Here is a 25,487-nt window from a genome sequence, read left to right on the forward strand (position 1 = left end):
AATATAACTTGCTTAAATCCAAGGAATGAGTTTAGTCCATGTAAGGGACAAATTGTCAAGGCCCCAGGGCTCACATAAGTCAGGGATGGGCATTGTTTTAAGAACGTGAATAGAATAGAATCTGACTCCTGGTTAGGAAGAAAACAATTCAGTGATAGAGTGGGGATACACAACTGGATACACAACTGCAGTTATTGCTATAGCTCCATAAGCAGGCTGAACTGACTTATTCCCTGGCCCCCATCTCTTCTCTTCCCCCCCTCTGGTAGATGCATAGGGAATCTCCTAGCATGGGCCACCTAATTCGTCTCTCCTTTCCTGGACTAATCCATGACCTCAAAGGAATAATTGTCATCTTATTACCTCTTACTAGCCACCAGAAGGCACACTGGATGCACAAGCCTAAACACAAATATTCCCTTTGAGTAAAGCAAGTGGGCTTAAATATCTTCTTTTAAAAAACAGCTCTGACAAATGCTGCATTTAATAAATCCCTTTGCAGATCAATTCCAACAGCCAGGGAAAAGTGGTTTTACTGAACAGCCATTATGGATAAAAGCAAGGGGAACAAAGGAAATTGCACTGCAGAATTGTGAAGGAGTGGGGAAGCATGACAGATGTAGCTACAGAATAAGTGGGAAACAGGGTCGGCTCCAGGCACCAGCTAAAGAAGCAGGTGCTTGAGGCGGCCAATACCAAGGGGCGGCACTCCGGTCGCTATCGAGGCGGCACGTCTGGGTCTGCAGCACGGTAATTCGGTGGCGGGTCCCTCAGTCCCTCTCGGAGTGAAGGACCTGCCACCCAATTGCCACCGAAGAGTGGAATGGTGCGATCGTGCTGCCGCGGCTTTTTTTTTTTTGCCGCTTGGGGTAGCAGAAAACCTGGCGCTGGCCCTGCTCAGGAGGTGTTGAGATGCGGCCTATCCCTATGGGCAACATTAAATAATATTTGAAATGTTGGCATGATGGTGTATTTAGACCCTGCACAGGGAAAAAGTCAGATGCTGGGGGAAAGACTTGGAGATTTATGAGGGAGTAGGGTTTTTTAAAAATCAAATTCAGGGTTTAAAGCCTGGGACAAGCTTCCCAGCTACCCGGATGGGAGACAGCTGAAAATACTCGGGCCTTGTCCCTGCTATGGCTTGAATTATTTTCAAACACAGTTAGAGTCTAACAGCTGTAGCATGGATTGGATTCCATACATACCATTTACAACCAAATGCAGAAACCATGCTACAGACTACCTGGGAGGAAGGTGAGAAGAGAGTGTGTCTAGCACAGTTAACAACACAATCCATCTCCATAATGGATAGGAGCACTGTGCTAGCTACACTTAGCCAGGTTAAGCCAGGGGCCATGTTTTAGCACAAAACTATCTGTAATAATAGAGAAGAAACAGGAAGAGGAGAAGATAAAGTTTACTGAACGAACCACAGGATGGAAAGAGCAAAGTCCAAGATGATCGTTGTGCTTAACTTTACACTATTATGTGCCTAGATGCAACAGTTGTTGGTGCCCTATAAATGCCACAGGATGAGGTGGGGGAAGGATTGCTGCAAATGCTGTTCAAACCATCACATAACAGGAAACTAGTGTGAGGGGGAAATGAACTGTGGAGGCCAGCTGTCTAGGGAAGTCAAACCCTACTGTTTGAATGGTGGAAGGGTGCTTTGGGCTAGAAAAGCCAAGAAGGTCCAATGAGGAGAAGCACATAAGTGTGTTTCTTCTTGCTCTTTCTTAGCACTTGGCTAAGGAAAAGCTTTGGATTCTGTTGGAGGAGAGCCATTTACGTTACCTTTGGACTGTGGCTGAGAGACTCCTCTGGCCTGGAAGGATGAGGAGCTTGCAAGCCCCTCAGACATGATGGAGCATTCAGTTTCTTGGAAAGTCCTGTTTGACTCAATTGTCCTGCTCCCAGCGCAACCCATGGACAAGAAATGTGTGTACTAACAAGAAAGAGGGCCTGAAAGTGACTGTCCCAGGACCTCTCTCTTGGTGGTTAGCATCCCATTAAGACCATCACATTTGGGTTTTGCCTCCTCCACATTAAGTGCTTGTTTGTGAGAATTTGCATATTTGTTTTGTCAACCTCTTCAGCTTGGCTTGGGCAGAACTGAAGACCAGAGAGGGCTGCTGCTGTCATTACTTCTTAAGGCTATTTCTAACTAGAGAAAACTGGCTTGTTCGTTTGAACATCCAGATTTCCTTTGATGCAGCATTTAGGAAACTGAAGATACAGGGAGGAAAATAATATCTGTGACGGCATCAAACTGTAAACATCCATAAAAAAAAATATCAAGATGCCTGCAGAGAATGCTGTAGTTTTTCCAGCAAACTAATTGAAATTACTGACAAAGAGGAGTTGTGATGGCTTAAAGGTTAAAATAAAAATAAAACAAATGTAAATGTAGTCTAGCGATTAAAGCAGGAAATTACCACCGGAGTCAAGACTCCTGGGTTCATTTCCTGGTTCTGTTTCTGATTTGGGTGACCTTGAATATGTTACTGAGGCCAAATTTTCAAAGTAGACTCTAAATTGGAGTGCCTCCATGTTTTGGATGCTCAGCTACAGACACAGAAGTCCTACTTTTCCAAGGGACTGAGTATCTGTAGACCCCCCGTCAGGATTTTCAGGGATGCTGAGCCCTCACACCTCCAGTTGAAGTGTGTCTAAAGTTGGCTTTAAAATATGAACAACCCTTCATTAGAAGCTCCTTTTGAAGTTAACATTTCTATATCTCATATTTCCCAATCTATAAATGTAGATAATACCATATGTTGGAAGGGTGTTGTGAGGCTTAGTTAATTATTGTTTCTAAAGTGCTGTATTAATTTTAGAGTCAGTGGACCCCATTACCTGCACCTACCTTACTGCCACAATTACTGCTCTCAAGGAACTATAGTGCGGATGTATATCCAGGTCTAAGCGTAGTAAGATTCTCTGGCTAAGTAGAGATGCTGCTGAAATTCAATGAGAGTTAGCTCTGCCTGACTTCCTTAAGTTCCTTCGAAAATCCCAACCTTAAAAACTAGCCCAGGTTAAAAAAAATAGCATGATATGATTTGTTAATGTACATTAAGAAATTAGAAGAAAATTAACTTGGGTTTCTAATGTTCAATAAAAGAGTCCTAGCTGAGTCTACAAAGAAGTGATTTATGAAACCTCTAGATCAGAAGAGATCTCACAAGATACCCTGGGCCCATCCCGAAAGAGTTCTACACAAAGGACTCCTTTTGATTTCCATAAGGAATTTTGAGTGCAGTGAGCCTGCAGATTCACAACAATCTATTGACTTGAACTGTACTACAAAGTCCTCTGGACACAATCAATTAAGTGTCCCAAATAAAGATGTTCAAACAAACTGACCCAAAAAATGGTAGCTGCTTGTGTTTTGTCAGAATTTTCTTGCCCCTCATTTAATGTTCATCTTCCTTCTTTATCAGAGGAGACTGTGGATCAGAGGATTAAATTTTGGGTGCATGCCAGTACTCATTTACACTTGGATGTCCAATGGTTTCTCACTACACACAGAGCTTCTCTTTACAATACTGCTGCAAATTTACTATTCTGGTGTAGTGTCAATTTCAGTTTTTTCTCCTGTTACAGTTGCCAATCAGATTTCAGGGAAGCCCTGTAAACTGATTATTTTAGCAGCTTGGCTCTCAGTCAGTTCAGTTCATTCAGGTTACCATTGTTTGATCTCAGAAGCAAAAAATTATTGCAACACTGAAAAATATAAATGTGTAAAAAGCAGTCAAGGTTGTTCACTGATGATCTTCTCTTCGTAGATATTACAAGTAGAAAAGGTCAGGCTAGTTATGTGGTCCTTCTGTTCTCCTACCCGTCTTTCTGCACTATGCAGGATAGAACATGTACTGTTCCCAACTGCTCACACGTGCAACCATTGAAATAAAATAGCACTCACAATCTCCATCAGCCATGGGAGCTGGAGTCCCAAAGTTGTTGCCAAGTTCAGGTTTTCTGCCAAGCACCTGCTTTTTCTACATACGATTATACATGCAGAGCAACTTGGACCTGCACACTGAGAAACTGTACAAGCAAAACAAACTCTTTCCCAGAATGATGGACCCATTTTAATTCTTTACATTTAATTTGGGAACTTTGTAAAATGTCTCAGGAGGGCAACAAAATGTCTATCGCATGAATGGATAACAAAGAACTGTAGGCTGGTAGGCTCCCTCAGCAGCCCAGGAAAACCTCATTGCCGCTCCTCAGTCTCTCTCAGGCCCTTCCCTTGGGGCAGATTTTATTAATTCAAACACAAAACTCACTAAGTAACACAAAACAAAGCCATTCCCCGTCCCACGCAGGCTGTAGGGGCTTAGAGGCCTTTCACTCTATATCTCCCTTGATGCTCCAGGGCCAGGCCTAGGAGCCAGCTCCCCTCCAGATGAACTCTCTGAGCCCTTTAAAGACATCCCCTGACCCCTTCCTGAATGAGACTGGTAATCAAACAGAGCCTTAAATGGGCAGATTGCCCTATTACCCTTTGATAGTCACCGTGCCCTTCTGACAGGGTATGACAGAAAAGTCACTCCCATTAGGCAACAGTGGACAAAAGTTAGTGGCTACACAGGAAATATGCAAATATTTCCACACCTGTTTGAATTGCCTCTGGGAATGAGACTATCATCTTTGGAGAATTTGACCATATATTTTCAAAGCATGTGTATCCAATTTTTTCATCTTTGCCTTAACTTGAACACATTATATGCTACTGTCCTTAAGTTAAATACATGTTTGTATTTTGCATTGAGTGTACTTTGGGGGGGGGGACCCTAATATTTAACCAAGACCATTCCCCAACTCTCAAATAGCTGCCCTCCCACAATTGTCCTGTGGAGCCATTTGATCAAGGGAACCTCTCTCTGGAAATGTTTAACTTTCACACGTCAGGACAGTCCATGATATTTCAGCATCCCTTCTTATCACATATCTCTTTCTAGATGCAAAGTATATGTATGCTCGAAGCAACCGAAACCTCACAAGTTAACCCCTTCACAAAACCCACATTATTCCACTAATCAAAACCTTGGTTTCCCACCTCTTCCGTGCCAGATTTTCATTCTATGTATGTAAAATATTTGCCCTCATATTTCTTAATTCCCCCCTAGTATCTCAGAATGCTGGGAAATATTTTGTTTGGTTGTATTAATTCTGGTGCCTGCTCCAAAAGTAGACCTCAAAAACAAAGTAAAATTATAAATGCATCTATAGGAGCAGATCTTTCACAGAGGCAATGGGATCACTGATGCCTTAATTTAGCCCACAGAACTTTTATAACACATGATAATGCATGAGCAGGAGAGAACAAAACTTCACTGAGCCCACGGTAAAGTTTGCAGGAATGGCAGACAGAAGAAGCCTCTGTTTACTTGCAATATGAGTATTTTGCCATGAAAATCATTGAGACATAATAAACATGCTACCCCACAATGAAATTTTTTGCAAAGTCACTTTTCAGTGCAGAGCTGCATTTTAAGCTTTCTGTATTAGTTAGAATATTCATTGTGTGTGTTATCTTCCATCATGAGCCTGAATTTAAATATAGCTAAGGAGTTACTGGCATTACTACAACATATACTTGAAATTTGAGGAAACACAAAAATATCAGATGTCAATGCATAACTGAATATATCTAGCAGGATAGTCCAATACTAGTTTTGACACAAGCACCATGCAGACATACTATTTAAAGATTGCTTTTGTTTGTCTGTTGAGTTTGTAATTTAATGAAACCCTATGTTGGGAGAGGCAGATGTCATAAATTTCCCACACAGCCTGTCCAAAAATGACAGACAAAATTTCTCTCTCTAGTCTTCAGCCTTTCAAAATCAGAAAAATACTATTGCTATCATTCCTGAATTGTTGCTTTTGCCTCTAATTCTTTACAGTGGCTTTCTGACATTAGGAATGATACATAGTCATGGCCTTTGATACTATTTTCAAACAAGTTACAGTCTAATGCTGCCATTGTCACACAGTTTGTAACTGTGTTGGTCATGGATTCAAACCATTAGGAAATATTCTGCACAAGCCAGTAGGTAACTTAAAAAAAAGTTGATTAAAAAATATCCATCTTGGCACAGTTCATAATTATTGTACATAGAAACCATGCTTGCAGGATCATACTGGACAATTGTTATAGCTAGCATCATTCTGTTCTGATTGAGGAGATGGCCTTATGCTACTGTATTTATTCTGACACACTACAGGCTGTGCCACGTTCAACATCAGTTGTCAAACACTGTTGCATCCTCATTCCCATCCCCTCAAACTGGGTTGAGCTGAATTTAATATGGGTGTGATGTTGCACTCCATAATGTTTTATGGAAATATGCTTATGAGTGTAAATATGATGTAACTGGAATATGCTTTATGCAAAAGGTCTCTTGTAAGGTAGCATTACAAAGTTTATAATCTACCGAGTGTGTTCATCCTATTTGTATGTATGTATCATTCTTGTATCTGAAGCTAGAAATATAAAGTATAACTCTGAGGTACTATTGTAATTATGCAAAGTGTGGGCCGTAGATGATGGTTTAGTATCTTGATGGCTCCCATTGACTAGGACAATCGGTTGCAAATGGTGCTGTTGACTTGCAAGCCTTCCTGTGTTTGTGTAAGCCAGCCCAGGAAGAATGGTAAAATCCATCTTAAACCTGGTACTTTTCCATTTAGAAGGAGGGGTAGGGATCCAGAGAGACAAAAGATTCCCACCTTGTGCCAAAGCTATAAAAGGGGGTGGAAGAGAACAAAGGGGGTCCCAGTCATGAGAAAGCCCCTGCTTTTCACCTAAGATGCCCGCTGGAACTAATTAGGACTGTACCAGGGAAAGGATTGGGCCCAGACTAGGGAGGAATCTAGTCTGTGAAAGAAGTTTATTGGAACATCTCTGAGGGTGAGATTTACCTGTATTCAGTTTCTTAATGTATTAGGCTTAGATTTGCATGTTTTGTTTTATTTTGCTTGGTAACTTACTTTGTTCTGTCTGTTATTACTTGAAACTACTTTTTATACTTAATAAAATCACTTTTGTTTATTAATTAACCCATAGTAAGTGATTAATACCTGGGGGAGAAAACAGCTGTGCATCTCTCTCTATCAGTGTTATAGAGGGTGAACAGTTTATGAGTTTACCCTGTATAAGCTTTATACAGAGTAAAACGGATTTATTTGGGGTTTGGATCCCATTGGGAACTGGGTGTCTGGGTGCTGGAGATAGGTGACCTGCTGAGCAGTGTTTGGTTAAAGTCTGCAGCTTTGGGGGCATGGACCAGACCTGGATCTCTGTTGCAGCAGGCTAGCATGTCTGGCTCAACAAAGCAGGGTTCTGGAGTCCCAAGCTGGCAGGGAAAACGGGCTCAGAGGTAATTCCAGCACGTCAGGTGACAGTCCCAAGAGGGTCTCTGTGACCGAACCCGTCACAGTGGGTATGTCCAGGACTTGGTAATTGGTGTGGGGAGGTCCAAACTGTGTTCAACACCTCCCATCGGATGTATGATTAACTCCTGTTAAAATGTGGGGTTGAACAAACTTTCATGCCGCAGATGCAGAGCATGTCTGATTAGACCAGAAGGACAACCATTTACAACACCAGCTTGGAGGTGGGGAACCCTGCTGCATATGACACTTAATACCAAACAGGGTAGCTGTGGTAAAGTGTAGACAGCCTCTGATTCTTCCCTAATACAATGAAGGTTTGCTGGAGATTGCAAGGTTTGAAGCAGCAGAATTCCCTTTTGGACACTTGCACTGAGCACAGCTTCCATCTCCTGTTTAAACTGGTATGATTTGAATACGGTTCTAATCCTGGACCTTGCTGTAACAGCAATTATGAAATGCACTAGCGTGAATGGTAGTTTCATGATAAGGACAAACAAGCATTTAGGATGAGACCATCATATTTTTATATTGTGACCTACTGTACTACTTTGTTGGATTACATATAAATTAAGTGTAGTTTTCACTTGTAAATTGCAACAGTGGACATAAATAGATTATAATAAAACAGAAATAATGCTGCACTACATGAAACCTGCAAGTGAAAGTTTTCTGTAAATATTTGCAGCATATCAGTCACATAAATTCTAGCTACTGGACATTACATATGCATGGTTTGGATACTGAAGGTTATGAATCCCAAGTTTCAGTACGTTTTTAAATTAGAATCTCCATCCATCCATCCAACAATGATATAACAAATTAATGTATTTAGTGAAGGAACAGTTTAGGAGGAGAAAAAAAAGCCATGGAATCCGACAGAGTAATTGATCATATGGATTTACTCTAGTGTGCATGCATTTTTATACTCCTAAATCTTGCTGAAAATACTTAATACCATCCTAAGTAATAGCGTATTTAACATGGTCACATTTTCGCAATATTGTAACAGACAAGAAGGCTTAATATTCAGCCATGTGAGAGAAAACCCACACCAGATCAGAGTTCATCAGCATCTAAGTTCTGCAGGATTTCTACTGATGAGACCAGAAGCACACAGATTCTGTACACAGCTGAAGTTTTATTTTTTACTAAGTACAAATTTTCTTTACTGGGATGTGAGTTGCCTAAAAGCATTCAAGTTACTCTGTGGCTGTTAGAATCCATCAGAGGAGGTTAAGCAAACTTAAAAGCTTAGGCAAAAGAGTAAACATTATGATGAGAGGCAATGATGTAGTTATCAGGCTGTCAGTCCCACAGAGAAAAACATGATTCACTGTTTCCAGGATTTGGGGTAGGAGAATGAAAATGTAAAATAGAAACCATGTGGATCTCAATACTCGCTAGATGATGGGCATTTCAATCATTTCTTTCTGCCCTTCCTCGTGAGTCATGAAATGAAGGAAATATACTCAGGAGGGTAATCAAGGGAAATAATATAATTTGTGACCTAACGTATTAACAGTTATCAGCGAATCCCCCTATGATGCTTTAAGCCACTAATTATATTATTTAGAGTGATCTGCCATTGAACAAAACCTAACCAATTTAGCGATTTATTGTGAGAGCTAATTAATTACCTAAAGGATTTCTTTTAGGGGCACTGCAAGGCGGATTTACAAACAAAAACAGACTATCAAACAAAATTAAAACTTTCCTAACTACAGCTAGCAAATAAATACAGCAATGGAGAATGGACCAGAGTTTAATAATGGGATATGGAGCCTTTCACTGCTAGGTCACCTAACCGAATCCCATCCATGGCTTGTAGTGAGTTCAGATTACCACTGCTGATAATTTGGTGGCTAGTATGAAATAAATCCCAATCCAGTTCCTCACAGATAAGTTATGCATTTCAGTGTAATAATTGACACCCTTGTTCTTAGGGTCAGAAGAGAGGTCATGAGTTAAATAGGAATGGAGGCCCAACAGCCCTCTGAGGATTGAAGCCCATTTAGGGTGCTAAGTGCTTTTGAAAAAAATAAGGCAGTTTATTTAGGTGCCAAAGTTAGGCACCTAAGTTTAGGCACCCATTTTTGAAACTTCTGTGATGGGTACTGTGTAAGTGCTCAAGATATATGACATACTTTGGATAAATAATGCTGACTAGCGATTAATAGTAGCAATCTGGGAGTTCAGATTTGTGGAACTCCAGCTTTGCCACAGTCTCATTACATGAACTTGGGGATTCACTTAGCTTTTGTGACTCAGTTTACCTGTCTATAAAATGGAAGCAATCCTCTCTCTCTCAATTGTTTTGGAAATGTTCTGGTATCTGTGGATGCAAGATGCTGAAGAGCTACAAAGCATTATTATTATCGTAACATGGAGGATGCACCGTACAGAAGAGTCATAAGTGTGGTTTGGTTTGGTTTGATTTACTGTGTTTCCTAAGAGAAAACTGAAGATTGGATTGAAAAGTTGATGGAGTATCATCGGACACTATCCTGCTGTAATGGGATAGATATTGATATCAGAGCAGTAACTGCAGAAGATGCTGAACACAGAATTCTAAATGTCCTTTTAACCTCATTTTGGAGCTATCTGGTGACCCCTTCATCTCTATTTAGCTCCCTCAGAACTGGTGAAATTGAAGTTTTGTGTATGACTAACCATTTGTGGGGGTTGGGGGGACTGGGTCCAACTTATATGAACTTCCTGGTTAAATGTTCTTTTCTATTGATTTGTTCTCCCATCATTACTACTTATTTTTCCTTTTTGTAATTTAGGCTCGTCCCAAAGGAGAGGGTCTGACCCCGTACCAGGGCAAGAAACGCTGCTTTGGTGAATACAAGTGCCCCAAGTGCAAGAGAAAATGGATGAGTGGAAACTCCTGGGCTAACATGGGACAAGAATGTATCAAGTGTCACATCAACGTTTATCCTCACAAACAGGTAGGGTAGCTGCTGGGCAGCATGGCCACTGGAGATACAGGCATGGAATCGGGAGAATTCCGACCTGACTTTTAAATCATGATGGACCCAAAATGTAACTTGGGGTAACAGTGTACGGACAAGCCTGATCAGCTGCAGGTTTTTGTTCCTAGTGAACACAAACAAGCGATTTCTATTCATCTAGGAAAGGAGTTGCAGCACAAGTGTAAGCAAATATTATTGTGGGTTTTATGCCAAGTTATATGCAAACAAGATACTGTGTCATAGAGTTTAAGGCCAGAGATCATCTGGCCACAAGATCATCTAGTCTGACATCCTTTGCTCACTGTCTTGACGAGCTTGCCTATCATTGTCTCAGGGTTTCAAAATTTGGGTACCCTTCTCTTCATTGGAAAACTTCTCCAGATCAGAAACAGTCTGTCTCTGTACAGCAACCAGCACAATGGGGTCCCAACCCTGAGTGGGACCTTTGGATGCTATGGTAAAGCATAAGGTTTAACAATAACAGGCCTCCTAATATTAGTGATTCTCCTCTCTCTTATGCCAGTTTTATTACAGTTTAAATTCACTGACACCAGTGAAGTTATTCCTGATTTACATCATCGTTAAGGAACATGACATTCTCATTTCCATGTCAATTCATCTGGACAATGTTTTAAGATTAGTGATGGAAACAAACACAGAGATGAGCCCAACATACTATACCTCGGGGTTAACACAGTGACACAGTAAAGCAAGACAGCCTAAAGGTGTAAAGAAAAAGGTGTCTTGTTTTGTTATTAATAAGTGATGCAGCAAGCAAGCAGAGTTGTAGGAAAGAAAGCTTTAGTAAATATGCTGAGATTCTAGCGACAGCGATAGCAGCCTGGTCCCAACTTGTATTCCTGAACCTCCAGCATCCTCTCAAAATAGCATCCCATGAAAACCTCCTGAAATGTTACTCTCCTTCACTTCCACTCATCACACTACACTTCCATCCTGTACGAATGCTAGGAGTATGCAACACAGTCAGTCTGCTGGCAGAGAATTACAATTTTCAAGTGTGATGTGATTGAACACAGATCTAATTTAGAGAAGGATTGAGAAAATGGAGCTGAAGTGGCAGTGAGATTATATCAAAGCTGCAGAAAGAAATGCTATGAATATTTTCTGATGAAACTTGCATATGTAGGAAAACCACTCGCTGGACTTGGAAACTAAATTTGCTTGACCCAGTAGAAACGAACACTTAAGTTGGTCAGGGGAGACTGGAAATTCTATATTGTACCTCCAACATTAGAGAAATCAGTTCATAAAGGTCTCTTACATGTAAAATCATTTCCTCATGAGCCCAAAACATTGATATTGGGAGATTTTGATTACTTTGATATTGAATAGGATACTGACTATGTAAAAAACACATTGCTAGTTTTATTGCAGAATTGTTTCCTTATGCAGACAGACAGAATCCGAGGCTACTCCTAGCCTCATTCTTGGAAGTGAGTCAAGTATGAAAAGCACAGTTGACGCTGATCAAGATCTAGGATCTAGTTATTTCAATATAATTAGATGTGAAATACTTATGAGAGCAAGTATACAGAGATGCAACACCACAGTTTCTTACTTTAAAATAGCCAGTTTGGAGTAAATGCAAGATACCTCAAGGAAAAATGTGATGGAGATTTTATAATTTTGGAGAACATTTTTGTAAATGGAAAAATGGGATTAACACATTCCTCGGGAGGTGGTTTGCTGCAGATGTGATTCATCTTGGCCGAGTCTAAACAAGGAATAGAGCACTCTGTGATACAAAGAGCCGTATAAGGTTTAAGCAGAATGTGAAACTATCTAGTAAGGAGGAGAAAAGGCATTTCTATAAAACAGGTAGAACAAATTTGAAAAGCAAATCAAATTACCAGCTGTCCATCCATAGAAGAATTGTCCAGACATATGATATATGCAATAGGTAGAAAGGAAAACTGATCCAATAAAAATGAGGTTAGATGCTCTGCAGTTAGCACCCTGTGATGTCATGGAAGAGACTCAGGCCCAGTTACACAGACACAGTCTCTTTGGGCCAGTTTTTTAATGGTATTTAGGCATCTAAAGATGCATCTAGGCATCTAATTGGATTTTCAAATCCAAGTTGAGCCACAGAATCATTTAAACAAAAATAGGGAGAACTCTGGTTTCTAACAAGAGGTTATAAATAACTCGTATGTAAGTGTTTTAAACACAGAGTAAGCAGCAAAAGACAGCTCACATGGACTTCATAAGTTCAACATGCTTCCTTGATTGATCCAAATACTATCACCCCCATACATGACTTAGAGTAGTCAGTTGCCAAAGGGGCATCCAGGATATGTAATAGGGATTTGTAGCTGTGTAGTGGGTCCTTAACTATGGTACTTAAAACTTTGTGGACAACATCGTATATACAGGTACTAATCCTCTGATCCAAATAATCCAATAGTTTTCAAGAGGTTCATAAACAATCAGTTGAGTTTTATTTTATTTTTTTATTAAAAAATTAGTAAATCTAAATGCTTAGGACCTGATTTTTTTTAAATCCCATATTCCAAGGCTCTGATCTAAATGTGCATTCTATTTGCACACACAATTACTGTGTTTGAACATACAAATAAGCGGTTTGCAAATGGTCAGTCTGTGAGGCAACTGTGAATACACTTGTGACTGGCTCTGGGCTGTTGAAAACTCAGCCCTAAGAATTTTAACACAGTTCCATACAAGTAGATACTGAATGGGCCATGAAATACAGACACTAAAATGTTTTTATGAATGTAGTACTATTCAGTTGCTTTTTATTATTTAATTGCTTGCATACACACACACTAAAATACCACTATTATAAATAGTTTCACATTATTAAACCCATCTTAAGTTTGGCCTGCTGGTTCAAAAAACTGGACTGGGAGCTAGCATTTTGGAATTTCATTGTTGGCTCAGACACCAATCTACTGCGTGACTTTGGGCAAGCAACTAAAACTTTCTTGTGCCTCAGTTTCCTGATCTGTAACAGGGATATACTGCTTACCTCCTACAAGTGTTGTTAGGCTTAAATTAATTAATATCGGCAAAGTGCATTAAGATCTGTGGATTACATGGGATACATAGAACACAAGACCCTGAAGCCAGCCTTTTTGTCCTTTTCTTCCTTCCTGGTCCAGTTCTTGGTTTTTAAAATAGCATGAGATTTATAAATCACCATATTTGATGGCAGTTGAAGAAGCCTCCCCTCATGCAGAAGCATATGGACCTGTAATCACAGCTGTCATTGTTTGATCTTTGCTATGCCATTCTGATAGAGGGCTCTTCATCTTAATAAAATTGTGAAGGGGTTAAAGTGATCTGCAGTTTCAGTAGCTAGTATAAAATTTGCAAGTGCTTTCAGTCTTCATGCTTCAAGACATAAGCAGATAGAGTGAGGATGAAATCTGTTCCTCCTCCCATGGTGCAATTAGGTTCAGTGGGCCTGAACCTGTGCTCATTGAAGTCAGTGAGAAAATTCCTATTGACTTCAACAGTGTAGGATCAGACCAATATAAGGGATTTGTGCCGTGCTCTGAATCATTTAACATTGGCCATTATGGGTATGTCTACACTGCAGTAAAACACCCACAGCTGACCCTGTGTCAGCTAACTCAGGCTCGTGATTGTGGGGCTATAAAATTGCAATGTAGGCATTTGGGCTTGGACTGGAGCCTGGGCTCTGAGACCCCAACCGTGGGGAGGGTCCCCGAGCCCGAGCGCCAACACTGCAATTTTATAGCCCCGCAGCCCTAGCCCAAGTCCGCTGACACGGCAGTACAGACGTACTCTATAAGACACAGACTACTGGGCTGCACTACTTGGGAAATTCTCTTGTGAAATTAGAGCTGGGTGGATAATGGATTTTTCAGTTCACTGGCAATTTCAAAAAAATCATTTGGGTCAAACCAAAAATGATTTTTGTCTAAAGTTTCAGCTAATCAAAAGGGCAAAAAATATCATTTCAGGTCAAACAAAACATTTTGTTCCACCCAAAATCAAATGCTTCATTTTAATTTAAAGCAAGTTATTACATTTAAAATTTTTTAAAAATACATTGAAAGGAAATTTCAAAATCAAAAATAAATTTGAATGCTAAAATCAAAAATGTTTCTTCTGGAAAATGTCAGAACAAAATGTTTCTTTTTTTGGAGGATTTTTTTGGGGGGAGGGACGTTTTGACTGAACCAATTCACTAAGATTAATATAAATTCGTGAAATGTTTCAGTGTCACTGAATCTGCATTTTTTGCTGGAAAATGTTTCAGTCAAAAAATTTCACTCCGTTCTAGTCCAAATACTTTGTGGTATTACTGGGGTAGGTCCTGTATTCAAAGTGTGCTGTGCAAATGCTAGTTTATGCAAGCAGAAGAACCAAATTTACTATATTCTGTTCTTTCACTGAAAAGTCACCATGCTTCAAAATGTCATTAGAGGGATATATCCCTATCACTCAGAATTCCTTTTTTTAAGAAGAAGGTATGCAGCAAGGCTTAATAGCACCAGCTGTTTGCAGTCAACAACATCCAGAGGTACTGGCCCATAAAGGAAAAAGAATGGCCAGTGCTCTGCTTCAGTCAGTATTTCTTTTCTTTGATAATAAATTGTTGATGTTGACAAAATTGTTGATGATGCACGAATCTCAGTATCTGTTCAATGCTGCTTAGCTGCAGTATGGTTGGGTTTAGTATCCTAACCCCCTGCTCATTCCTATCACTACCACTTGATAAATGCTTGATTGTGACCTACAAAGGAAAAGGGCATCTTGACATGAACATAATTAAAAGCACAAAGGGCCATATCCTCAACTGGTGATATAGCCATATTAACATAGTCCCATTAATCAATGTACACCAGCTGAGGACTTGGCCTGAAAATAGTTACACAAAATCACTCCTAACTTCCATTAATTAGAACAGAAGAACGTCATACTGGGTCAGACCGTGTCCTGCCTTCTGACAGTGGCCGCTGCCAGATGCTTCAGAGGGAATGAAAAGAGCAGGGCATTTTCGAGTGATCCATCCCCTGTTGTCCAGTATACCAGCTTCTGCTAGTCAGAGATTTAAGGGTTACATCCCTGACCATCTTGGTGAACAGCCATTGATGGACCTATCATAAACTTATTTAGCTCTTTTTTTAACTCAGTTATAGTTTTGGCCTTCACAACATCCCCTGGCAACAAGTTCCAAAGGTTGACTATGCATTGTATGAAGAAGCACTTTCTTTTGTTTGTTTTAAACCTGATGCCTAATCTTTTCATCGGGTCACCCCTAGTTCTTGTGTTATGTGAAGGGGTAAATAACACTTCCTTATACACTTTCTCCACACCATTCATGATTTTATAGACCTCCATCATATCTCCTCTTAGTTATCTCTTTTCTAAGATGAGCAGTTCTAATCTTTTTAATCTCTCCTCATATGGAAGTTGTTCATTTTGTTGCCTTTTTCTTTATCTTTTCCAATACAAATAAATCTGTTTTGTGATGGAAAGACCAGAACTGCACGCAGAATTCAAGGTGTGGATGTACCCTGGATTTATATAGTGGCATTATGAAATTTTGTCTTATTTTCTATCCCTTTCCTAGTGTCAAATACAAACTAGTTGTTTTCAACTTCCAAGCTTGTCACGACTGTTCCCACCTACATTTCTCTTCTTCCATCCCCTCCAGTGCCTCTGCTTGTTTCATATGCTCTGCAGTCTCTTTTTGTCTTCTCCCATGCACACCGTTCAGCATTAGGTCCTTTCTGCTTGGAACAGCCACAATTCCATGGGCTGGCCACCTGCTCTTTGCTTCTTACAACCCATTGAGTTCCAATGCCAGCTGCCCACAGAGAAGGTCTCCATTCAGTCTTGCACTGTTATTCCACACACCCTATCCGTCCAAATTAGATTAGAATCTCTTTGGGGTAGGATAAGTCTTCTCAATGTTTTTATAGCACCGTGTACAAATAAGGCATTCAAGCTCTGTAAAAGAAGGGATGGAAGAATTTGTATAGTGGAAGGTGTTGCCGATGCTCCCCAAATAATAAATTATGATGAATTATCACACACAGTTTGGTTGGATCTAGGCAGTCTCAAAGCTTGTCACAGGCTGATGTAGCTTCATTTGATGGTTTCTTTTTGCTTTGTGTGAAGCTCCCCATGTCTTATGATTTTCATTCCTCAATTGTTTCACTGCTGGTCCTCCACTCCTCCTTCCTGTGCTGCTGCCATGAAATCCCTATGGACCATCAAATGGCATTACCATAATGAAAGCTGAAAAAAAATACCATCAAATGGCATTATTTTTCTGAACATGCCAGTGTGGACAGGTAGTGAGCTAGGGCGCCCATGGCTGCTTTAATGTGCTCTAACTTGCAAGTGTAGCCAAGCCCAAAGAGTAACCAGATACTTCCAATCTGAATGTCTTATTTCAGCAAGGAACAAGAACAACAATTAAAGTAACCCTGAGAGAGCACAGTGTGTGTATATATCACTCCAAATTAACAGGCTGCATCAGCTCTGCCTCACAAAATGCCAGTTCAGTTTTGCACACAGCAGTCTTTTGTTATTGTTTAACATTTTTATCGTGGTACTTCCTAAAGGCTACAACTAAGTTGGGCTCTATTTGCTAGGCACTGTACAAACTGTACAAACATACAATAGCCTCAAAGAGCTTACTTCTACTAACGGAATGGTGCAGTCCAGTGAAAACAAGACTATTATTCCAGAGCTATTTGTACCATTAAAAATGCGTCACTCTAATGGGAGTGCATAATTAAACACAGGGGAACATTTTTTTATCTGTTAGTAGAAATGCAGAATTATGTCAGCTATATACAAACTGCCCTACTTATTAATATTACTTAAACTTCTGATATGATTGATCATTCTTATTTTCTTTTGGCTTTAGCACAGGGGTGGGCAAACTACGGCCCGTGGGCCGGATCCGGCCCATCAGGGCTTTGGATCTGGCCCACGGGATTGCCCCCCGTGGCGCTGCGGGCCCCGCGCCGCTCTCAGCAGCAGCTGGCCCAACATCCCTACGGCCCCCGGGCCCTTGCCTCCAGGCACCGCCCCCCCACAGCTCCCATTGGCCAGGAACGGGGAACCATGGCCAATGGGAGCTTCGGGGGAGATACCTGGAGGCGCGGCAAGGGCAGTGCACACGGAGCCCTCTGCCCCTGCCCTGGCCCTGGTGCGCGCCGCTGCCACACCGGAGCCCGAACCCCTCCTGCACCCCTCCCCCCAACTCCCCGCCCTAAGCCCCCTCATACACTGCACCCCTCCTGCACCCCAAACCCCTGCTCTGAGCCCCCTCCCACAGTCCGCACCGCTCCGGCACCTCTGCCTTGAGCCCCCTCTTGCACTCTGCACCCCTCCTGCACCCCAAGCCCCTACCCTCAGCCCCCTCATACACCCCGCACCCCTCCTCTGCCCCAATCCCTTGCCCTGAGCCCCTTCCTGCACACCACACCCCCTCCCATACCCCAACCCCCTGCCCCAGCCCTGCATACAATTTCCCCACCCAGATGTGGCCCTCAGCCCAAAAAGTTTGTCCACCCCTGCTTTAGCACAACACTTCGTACTTTCATTCTCAGGGCTAAATTCATTACTGCATAACAAGACTGATGGAGATGTACCAGATGGGCAAAATGTAGACTGACACTACAAACACATTGTGTATACTCTTGATAAGATTATTAATTGCATTTAAAGTTCACATAGGAACTGCTGTCTTTGAACAGGCCAATGATCTGACAATGGCTAATGCTGGATCCTTCAGAGAAAAGCAAGAACAAACCTATAATGATATACCAGTGTCATGGGGGAAATTTCTGACCACTTGAGGATCACAAACCCTTGTAACTGTTATCCTATCTGGTGTAATTGTAGTGTCTATTTTAATTCATACATGTCTAATCCTTTATTTAAACCATGCAAATCTATTTACCTCATTAAGACCTTGAAACAATTAATCCCATGGGTTAATTACATGCTGTTTGTTCACTTGCATTTGAATTTCATTAAGTTCCGCTTTCTATTTCTATTATGAGCCAGGGCCTGGCTGGCCTTCTCTCTCTGTGCTCTTATTATTTCATAGCTCTCCTCCGCATATCAGCTTGCTCTCCCTTCCAAACAAGGTAATTTTAGGCTTAAAAATACAACTCTAAAAACAGGGCAGGTCATTCCAGTCCATGGTACAATCTGTGAGGGGGGAAGTGAACATCCATGAGGACCCCCATGTGGAGATTCCCTCACACCATCCCATGGGAATGACCTTGAAGCATGCCCCCAGACAGGAAGAATCTCTCTGGATCTGCAGGAGACATTTTGTCTCCACACTGGCTCTGCGCCTTAATGCTCCTGTCAACCCCATCTCCTTGGGGGTACAGCTCCGTTGGAGAGAAGCTGAATTATCTCTCCTAAGTATATTTCATTCTTCTGGACCAGCTTTTCCTTTCCCCTGCATGTGCCGTCTCCAACCCTCCTGCAAACACAGACTTAGGGAAACATTGAGAAGCCTCCACAGGTAGGGGGTGAGAGGGAGGGCCTCTCTTTTCACACAGGAAGGGAAAGATCCACAAACAGAGGGCTGTGAATCTCAAAAGGGATGATCAAAGCCAGAATATGAACTCTGTACCGTACCTTTGAGACATAGCGCAGTGAGCTTAGATCCATTACAGTACACACATCTGCGACTGTAAATTAACACTTGTAGACAGGCAGTGATGGACAGTGGTGCACTGTCCCTGGTTTTACTTCCATTGCTCGTGCAGACTCGCCTTATTTTTCTAACAACTCATAAGGTTTCATTTGTTTTTTTGGTGTTTTGGTTTGTTAATTATTTATTTACTGGGGTGGGGATTATAATCAGAAAAATGCTGAATGTGGCTTAGCAAAAGGCTTCAATTAAAAGTTAATTTGGGAAGCAGGCCTTGCTGTTTAAATATAGAATCATTTCAGCTTTATTCCATGCAGGCAACAGCATAGTCACTGCAGCCCAACGCCTTCTCAATAGAGGTGGTCAGAATTTTCTTTCCCCCCTCTCTCACCCCACACACAAAGAAAACTTTATGTGAAAAACTAGATTTTTTTTTCAATTTTTGTCAATTACAAAAATGGGTTTTCATTGAAAAAACAAAACACCAAAACCCAATTTTTTCAGTTTAAAACAGTTTCAGTTTTTCAATAAAAACTTGAAAAATTTCAGTGAAAAATGGATATTTTTTCCATGAAAGCATTCATAAACTGAAAAGCCATTTTCCCAATGAACATTTTTTAACAGTTGTTTTTTTGTTTTGTTTTACCATCACTACTTCTCAGTTTCTTATTTTTCCAGTGACCAGCACTTGTGACCAAAGAAACATAAGTGAGATTCCCTGATGGGCCTCTAAGAGGTGCGTCACAGAGCCTGCAGCCCAGGGGAGGGGGCTGTGGTGTCTTTAAGCCACCTTTGTGCCCTCCAGATCTTGGGGTGCTGAAGAGGCTCTTGACATAACTTAGGCCTGATCTACACCTAAAACCTAGGTTGACCTAGCAACATCACTCAAGGGTGCAAAAAATGTCATGCCGTGTGCAACGTAGTTAGGTTGAGCTAACCACACTGTAGATGCACCTAGATCGATGGAAGAATTCTTCCACTGACCTAGCTACCATCTCTCAAGTGGGTGGATTTACTCCAATGACAGAAAAACTCCTTCCATTTCTGTAGGGTCTATATTACAGCACTATAGCTGCATCGCTGTAGCACTTGTACTGTAGACATACCCTTAGATAGCCCTGTGGGCCTGTCTATGTTACAGCAGCTAGCTCTGAGTCTCTGCAGCCTGCATCCCTCAATACATCCCTCCTGCCACCAACCCCTTGTCCCCCCGGTACACCTCCCAGAACTTCAGGAGGCAGCCTTATAGCTGTCCTGCACCATGCCTGTGCTAGGGGAATTCTGCTACAGCTGGACATGGGGCTTTTAGGGCCTCTTTACACCACTCTGGACCTTCCACATGGTGTAAAAAGGGTGGAGCAGGAATGCTGCTCTCATCCTATCACTCTCCACGTTGTTTTTTTATTATTAAATATTTGTTTTATCATTACTAATGATAAAGGAATAATAGGAATGGGGCAGATTAATTTTTACAGCAAATAACTTAGATACACACCAAAGCCAAGCCCTTCAGTGCATTTAAATATTGAAGCAACACATTTTATTTTTTTTATTCAACCTCTCTATACATAGTGTAGTTTCTGGAGATATAGTCCTCTAACCTCATCAAAATAGCAGCCCTAACACTGCTTTGTGCCTTCCAGCTGGCCCCAAGCAACCTGGTTTCCTGTGTTCATAACCCTTCTTTCCCCAGCCTGTATGTCGTAACGTGCTGGTAACAATAACATTTCTGAAATCTAAGTGGCTCCCAGGCCAAAAAAGCTGAGCTCAGTCATCACAGGGGGAACGCAAACCATGGAGAGGTATTGTTTCTGACAGCAGTCCAAGAAACTCTTGGCACTCCAAGGCATTCCCAACGTCCTTTGCACTATTTCCAGGAAAAACGATTCCCGAGGCCTTGTGTTAAAAAAAAAAAAAAAAAAAGCTGGCTTATATCAATAAACATGATAACTGCTGTATTTTTCTCTTTAATCAGAGCATAGCTAGTATGTAGAAGCAATCAGAGCTGTGCCGAATGGCTGCTCTGTTTTAACTGTAGCATTTCAAAGCTTCCAGAAGCTCTCCTCTTGGGGTACAAATTAACTCTTGTAGTGCCTGAACCTCAACTTAGACTGTATTGCAGATGGGGGGTCAAACTTCAGGGAAAACATATATTATCCAACACATCTCCTTGGGTGACATATGAAGGAAATATTTGCGGGGGAGGGGGGGACAAGGGGGGATGACCGTTTTTCCCAATTGAAAACAGACCTTACATTGCTTATTCATCTTGGTTTTATATATCTCCGTTACTAGACTGGCAGAACCACTGTGCGGCCTAGTGGAATGAGCACAGGGCTGGAATCCCAGTTCTAATGCTCTGTTTTTAAGGAACTCATTAATAGCCTGTTCCAAAGCCCACTGAAGTCAGTGGGAATCTTTCACAGGCTTTGAATGCTGGGAATGCTGTACTTGATCCAGCTAAGTACTGAAGATTGTGATTAAGTTTAATCATGTGCTAGTCCCTTGAAGTAAACAGAACTATGCACGTTTACACCAGTTCAGAATCTGGCCCCAAGTGGACAAAGCATTGGACCATGTACTGTAGAGAAAGAGGTGAACAAACTATTGGCAATCTCCGCAGAATTAATTCCATTTGCTATTATTACTATCTGTGAAAGCCAATAAGTGAAAATGTTCATCTCAGCGCTCAGAAACAAGAATGAACACAGCAAGAAGTTGCAGGTATCCTTTCTTGGGCTAAGTAGAATATAGTAGATTTTGGCTTATTTTATTCTTCTTTTAGAATGCAATAAAATGTACCTCTTCAACTCTGGGTTGTTACTACTTGCACTAAAAGTTTCAAATGGCCTTTTCGTTTTGATGCTCAGTATTTTAAGAAGGGTACGCTGGAATGAAGAGCAGACATTTAAATTCATAAACTCATAGACTTTAAGCCAGAAGGGACCATCATGATCATCTAGTCAATTGTTGTTAATTTAGAAATCTTAATAATTTAGAACATCGAATGCTCTTAACATTTTATCGCTTCAGGCAAGATTGGAGCGAGGGTTTGGGAATGGGGCAGGGAGGTGAACAGGGTTAAATGTCTACTGTATATTTCTCCACTTCCCTCCCCAAGAACAATATTTTGAGACAGTCAGCAAGAAGCTACTATTCCTAAAACAGTGGAAAATCTTTGGCTTGTTTTCAGATTTCACCCCATTCGCTGTCACTATCCACAGTACCGTGGAACACTCACTGCTGCCTTTATTGCAAACCATCACGCAACCAGACTGCCTTTTAAATGCACTCTTAGCAGAAGTGAAAGTAAGCCAGTACGCCCCGGTACGGTGTACCGGCCGGGGCTGTAGAAGCAGGGGATCCCCGGGTCCTTTAAATAGCCCCCGGAGCCCAGGGGTAGCTGCCTCTGCCGCCCCGGTCCTTTAAATAGCCGCCGGAGCTCCGCTGCTTCCCCAGGGCTCCCACAGCTATTTACAGGGCCGGGGCGGTAGAAGCGGGGGAGCCCCGGGCTGCTGCTGCTACCCCGGCGGGGGCGGGGGCACTTACCTTACAGAGTGGGCTGGGGCTGGCTCTGACTCCCTCAGCCACGCCCCTTCCACCCTAGGCCAAGCCCCTTCCGGGGGCCAGAGCTGGCCCCAGCATACTGGTAAGTCACTGGACTTACTTTTACCCCTGACTCTTAGAAAGCCAGAGAAGTTATACATTTTCATGATTCCACTATAAAGTGCACACTGTATTGTTTCATCTTTATGTCTCTCTCACCTTTGTACCCATCAGATCTTTCAAACAGGCAGCCTTGCTTTGATATACAGTGTGGGTGTTTTATTTTTTAAACAAATGTGAAAGCTTTTAGATCTTAGGGAAATTTAAAGTACAAGATCTAGTAAATCTGAGGAATTTTCACTCCCTGTTTTGCTGATTCCCTCCTCTGTCCCCCCACCAAATCTTACTTAACTGTTATTACAAATACTTAACCATGTTACTAGTTGAGCAGTTTTCTTCCCCTACTTTGGCAGCTGCTGTGTTTGGGAAATTCCAGCTCTCCAAATATGGAGGTGTGTGTCAGGCAAACCTCCGTCACTTGTTTCATATCCGTACATTGGCAAGATGACTTGTTGGTATTAGCACTGAATCCTAATGGCGTTAACCCCCCTGGCGTGCCTGGGGCAATGGGATGCCTATGTTCTAAGTGCTAATGCCTTTGGGACACAATCACTGAGGCCAAGTCAATAAATGGGGCTGTTTTATAGCATGAGGTTATAAATGAAGTCTTTTTTAGCAATATAGCTAGAGTAAGGGTTTACAAGACCTTGTGTGAAAGGGAATGACATTCATGCTGTCGAGACAGTTCCCACCACTGCAGAGCCAGGTGGCTGGCAACATGTTTTGGCTTTTCAGGAAAGAAATATAGCACCATTAGCTGCACTTGGAGAAAGTCTAGCAAAATAACCTTAAAAGTTGGGTTTGTAGGCCTATTCACGATCGATTGTCAGTGACATTTACTACAGTATGCGCTATTCCCTTTCTTCCCTGCAGAGACCCCTGGAAAAGCCGGATGGCCTGGATGTTTCAGATCAGAGCAAGGAGCATCCTCAGCATCTGTGTGAGAAGTGCAAAGTTTTGGGCTACTACTGCCGTCGTGTGCAATAAACCTTCAAGGGTGGCCTCTTCCGTCCCCATCATCCTGCGAGATCCTTTGGCAGCACGCGGTCAACAGCAACACAGAATCCAAGACAAAAAAAAAAAAAAACTAAAAAAAGATTGCCAATTTTGCCTATCTTTAAACTAATAATATGCCTTACCATTAATAGAATGTAACACTTTTCCTGTGTATGTGTATACGTGCAAGATATATTTATAGGACTATGGTGTGTTTTATATATCGATCTATCTATATATCTATCAAACAGTGTTACTGATAGTGTTCACAATGGAACCACTGCTGTGGTTTCTGTTGATTGTTTACACGGTTCCTATATCATGGCCAGGTGAAATGAAGAGAAGTGCTGTGTGTTAGGCAAGATATAATGTTCACTGGGGAGTAAACATTATGAATGGCTTTTGCAGGACTTAGGTAACCTGCAAGGCCACTAATTGGGAGTGCTCGCTAACCCCATGAACATTATTCTCTTATACGACAAGACAAAGGAAGATTCAACAAGCCACAGCATTAAAGAAGGGAAACTATCATGTTTTCCTTGCTTTGGAAGATTTGAAAGTTTCATGCTGCTGCTTTCTTGGACTTCCACTGCTTAATATAACTTGGGTAGGGCGTAGGTGGACTCAGTGAAGGTAAAATAAAGTGTATAATTGTTTGAGGGAGTGGGGTTTTTTTTTATGGAAATGGAGAATAGCAGCTGGACAGATTGTCAGTAAGGATTCCAGCATCTTTTGGGAGAGAATAGTGTTTGCTTTCTTCAGGCTGTGATTGACTGAAATCCTTCTCTTGTCATATAATTTCTTTTAAATGGGCCCTTTATGTGTATTTGCTATTCATTAGGCCACAAGCACACTAAATTTACTGTGAATAATGGGGAATGAGAATGATGAAATTTGTCCCCAAGCCCTAATTGAGTGAGTAACCAGACTTAATATTTATACTAGTTCGAAAGCCACTTTCTGGAAATATTTTTATGACCTGTTTTCTACTGTGCAAATTTATTAATATAAAAGTATATACTTATGTAGCCACAGGGGTTGTATAGGGCATGAAGAACATAACCTACCCTCTTCTCTGTCTTTCTAAAACATCTATATAGGTTAGGAGAAATGTAGTAATTGTATGTGGTTGTCCTATTTCAGGTAGAAGGGACTTTGTGCAGGAAGATCCTGTTACAAAGAAAAATATATTATCAGAGATTGGGGAATGTCATGAAATGAAAGTACCTCAAGGCAGTAGTCTGGTTTTGTATGTATTTTTAAGAGTAGATTGGCAAAAGGACAGAATGAATAAGACTTGTATGTGTCATCCACTTCTATAGAAAGCTACAGGAGGGTGTTTTTTTAAAATCAATCATTTTCATGACATTTTCTTTAAGAAATGGATGTGTGTGTTATTGTTATGTAGTGGAACTGTTTTAAATTCGAAACACTCATAGCAAGTTAAAGCTGTTTCAAAGTTAAATCTGATAGATACAATCCAGAGTTATCACATGCCAAGGTAGGATGAGGTGGTACTAGTACAACCAGTCAGAGTCTTGTAAAGCAGATTAAAAATTTGTAGTAAGCATTCACATGTGAAATGTGAAGATCTTCACAAAGTTGATCTAGAGTGAAACTTTTGCCATTTCCATGTTTGTCTGTGAACAGGGCAAAACGTTGATGGGGCAAAAAATGATTTGTTTAGAAATTTCACACAAAATTCAGTTTTCACAATGTATGGGGAACCCAAAAATTCAAGTTGTAAGTAATGTGGTCTACTAGTTAGAGTAGTGTACTGGGAGACAGGACACACG

The 25,487-nt window shown here is 41.3% G+C and overlaps 1 protein-coding gene across 1 annotated transcript in view; it reads left to right on the forward strand.

The window, feature by feature from the left end:
- The window catches only part of LOC112110753 (zinc finger CCHC domain-containing protein 24), a 163,612-nt gene extending 138,598 nt beyond the window's left edge, over positions 1–25,014 (forward strand). The window contains exons 3-4 of the mRNA XM_024205906.3: positions 10,194–10,358; positions 23,569–25,014. Of these exons, the coding sequence (XP_024061674.1) occupies positions 10,194–10,358; positions 23,569–23,682 (279 nt within the window). The 3' untranslated portion in view covers positions 23,683–25,014. The remainder of the gene's footprint in view (positions 1–10,193; positions 10,359–23,568) is intronic.
- Positions 25,015–25,487: the final 473 nt, after the last annotated feature.

Source organism: Terrapene carolina, unplaced genomic scaffold (assembly GCF_002925995.2).
Source record: "Terrapene carolina triunguis isolate 2854851 unplaced genomic scaffold, T_m_triunguis-2.0 Scaffold147, whole genome shotgun sequence".
In the NCBI taxonomy this organism is placed as follows: domain Eukaryota; kingdom Metazoa; phylum Chordata; order Testudines; family Emydidae; genus Terrapene; species Terrapene triunguis.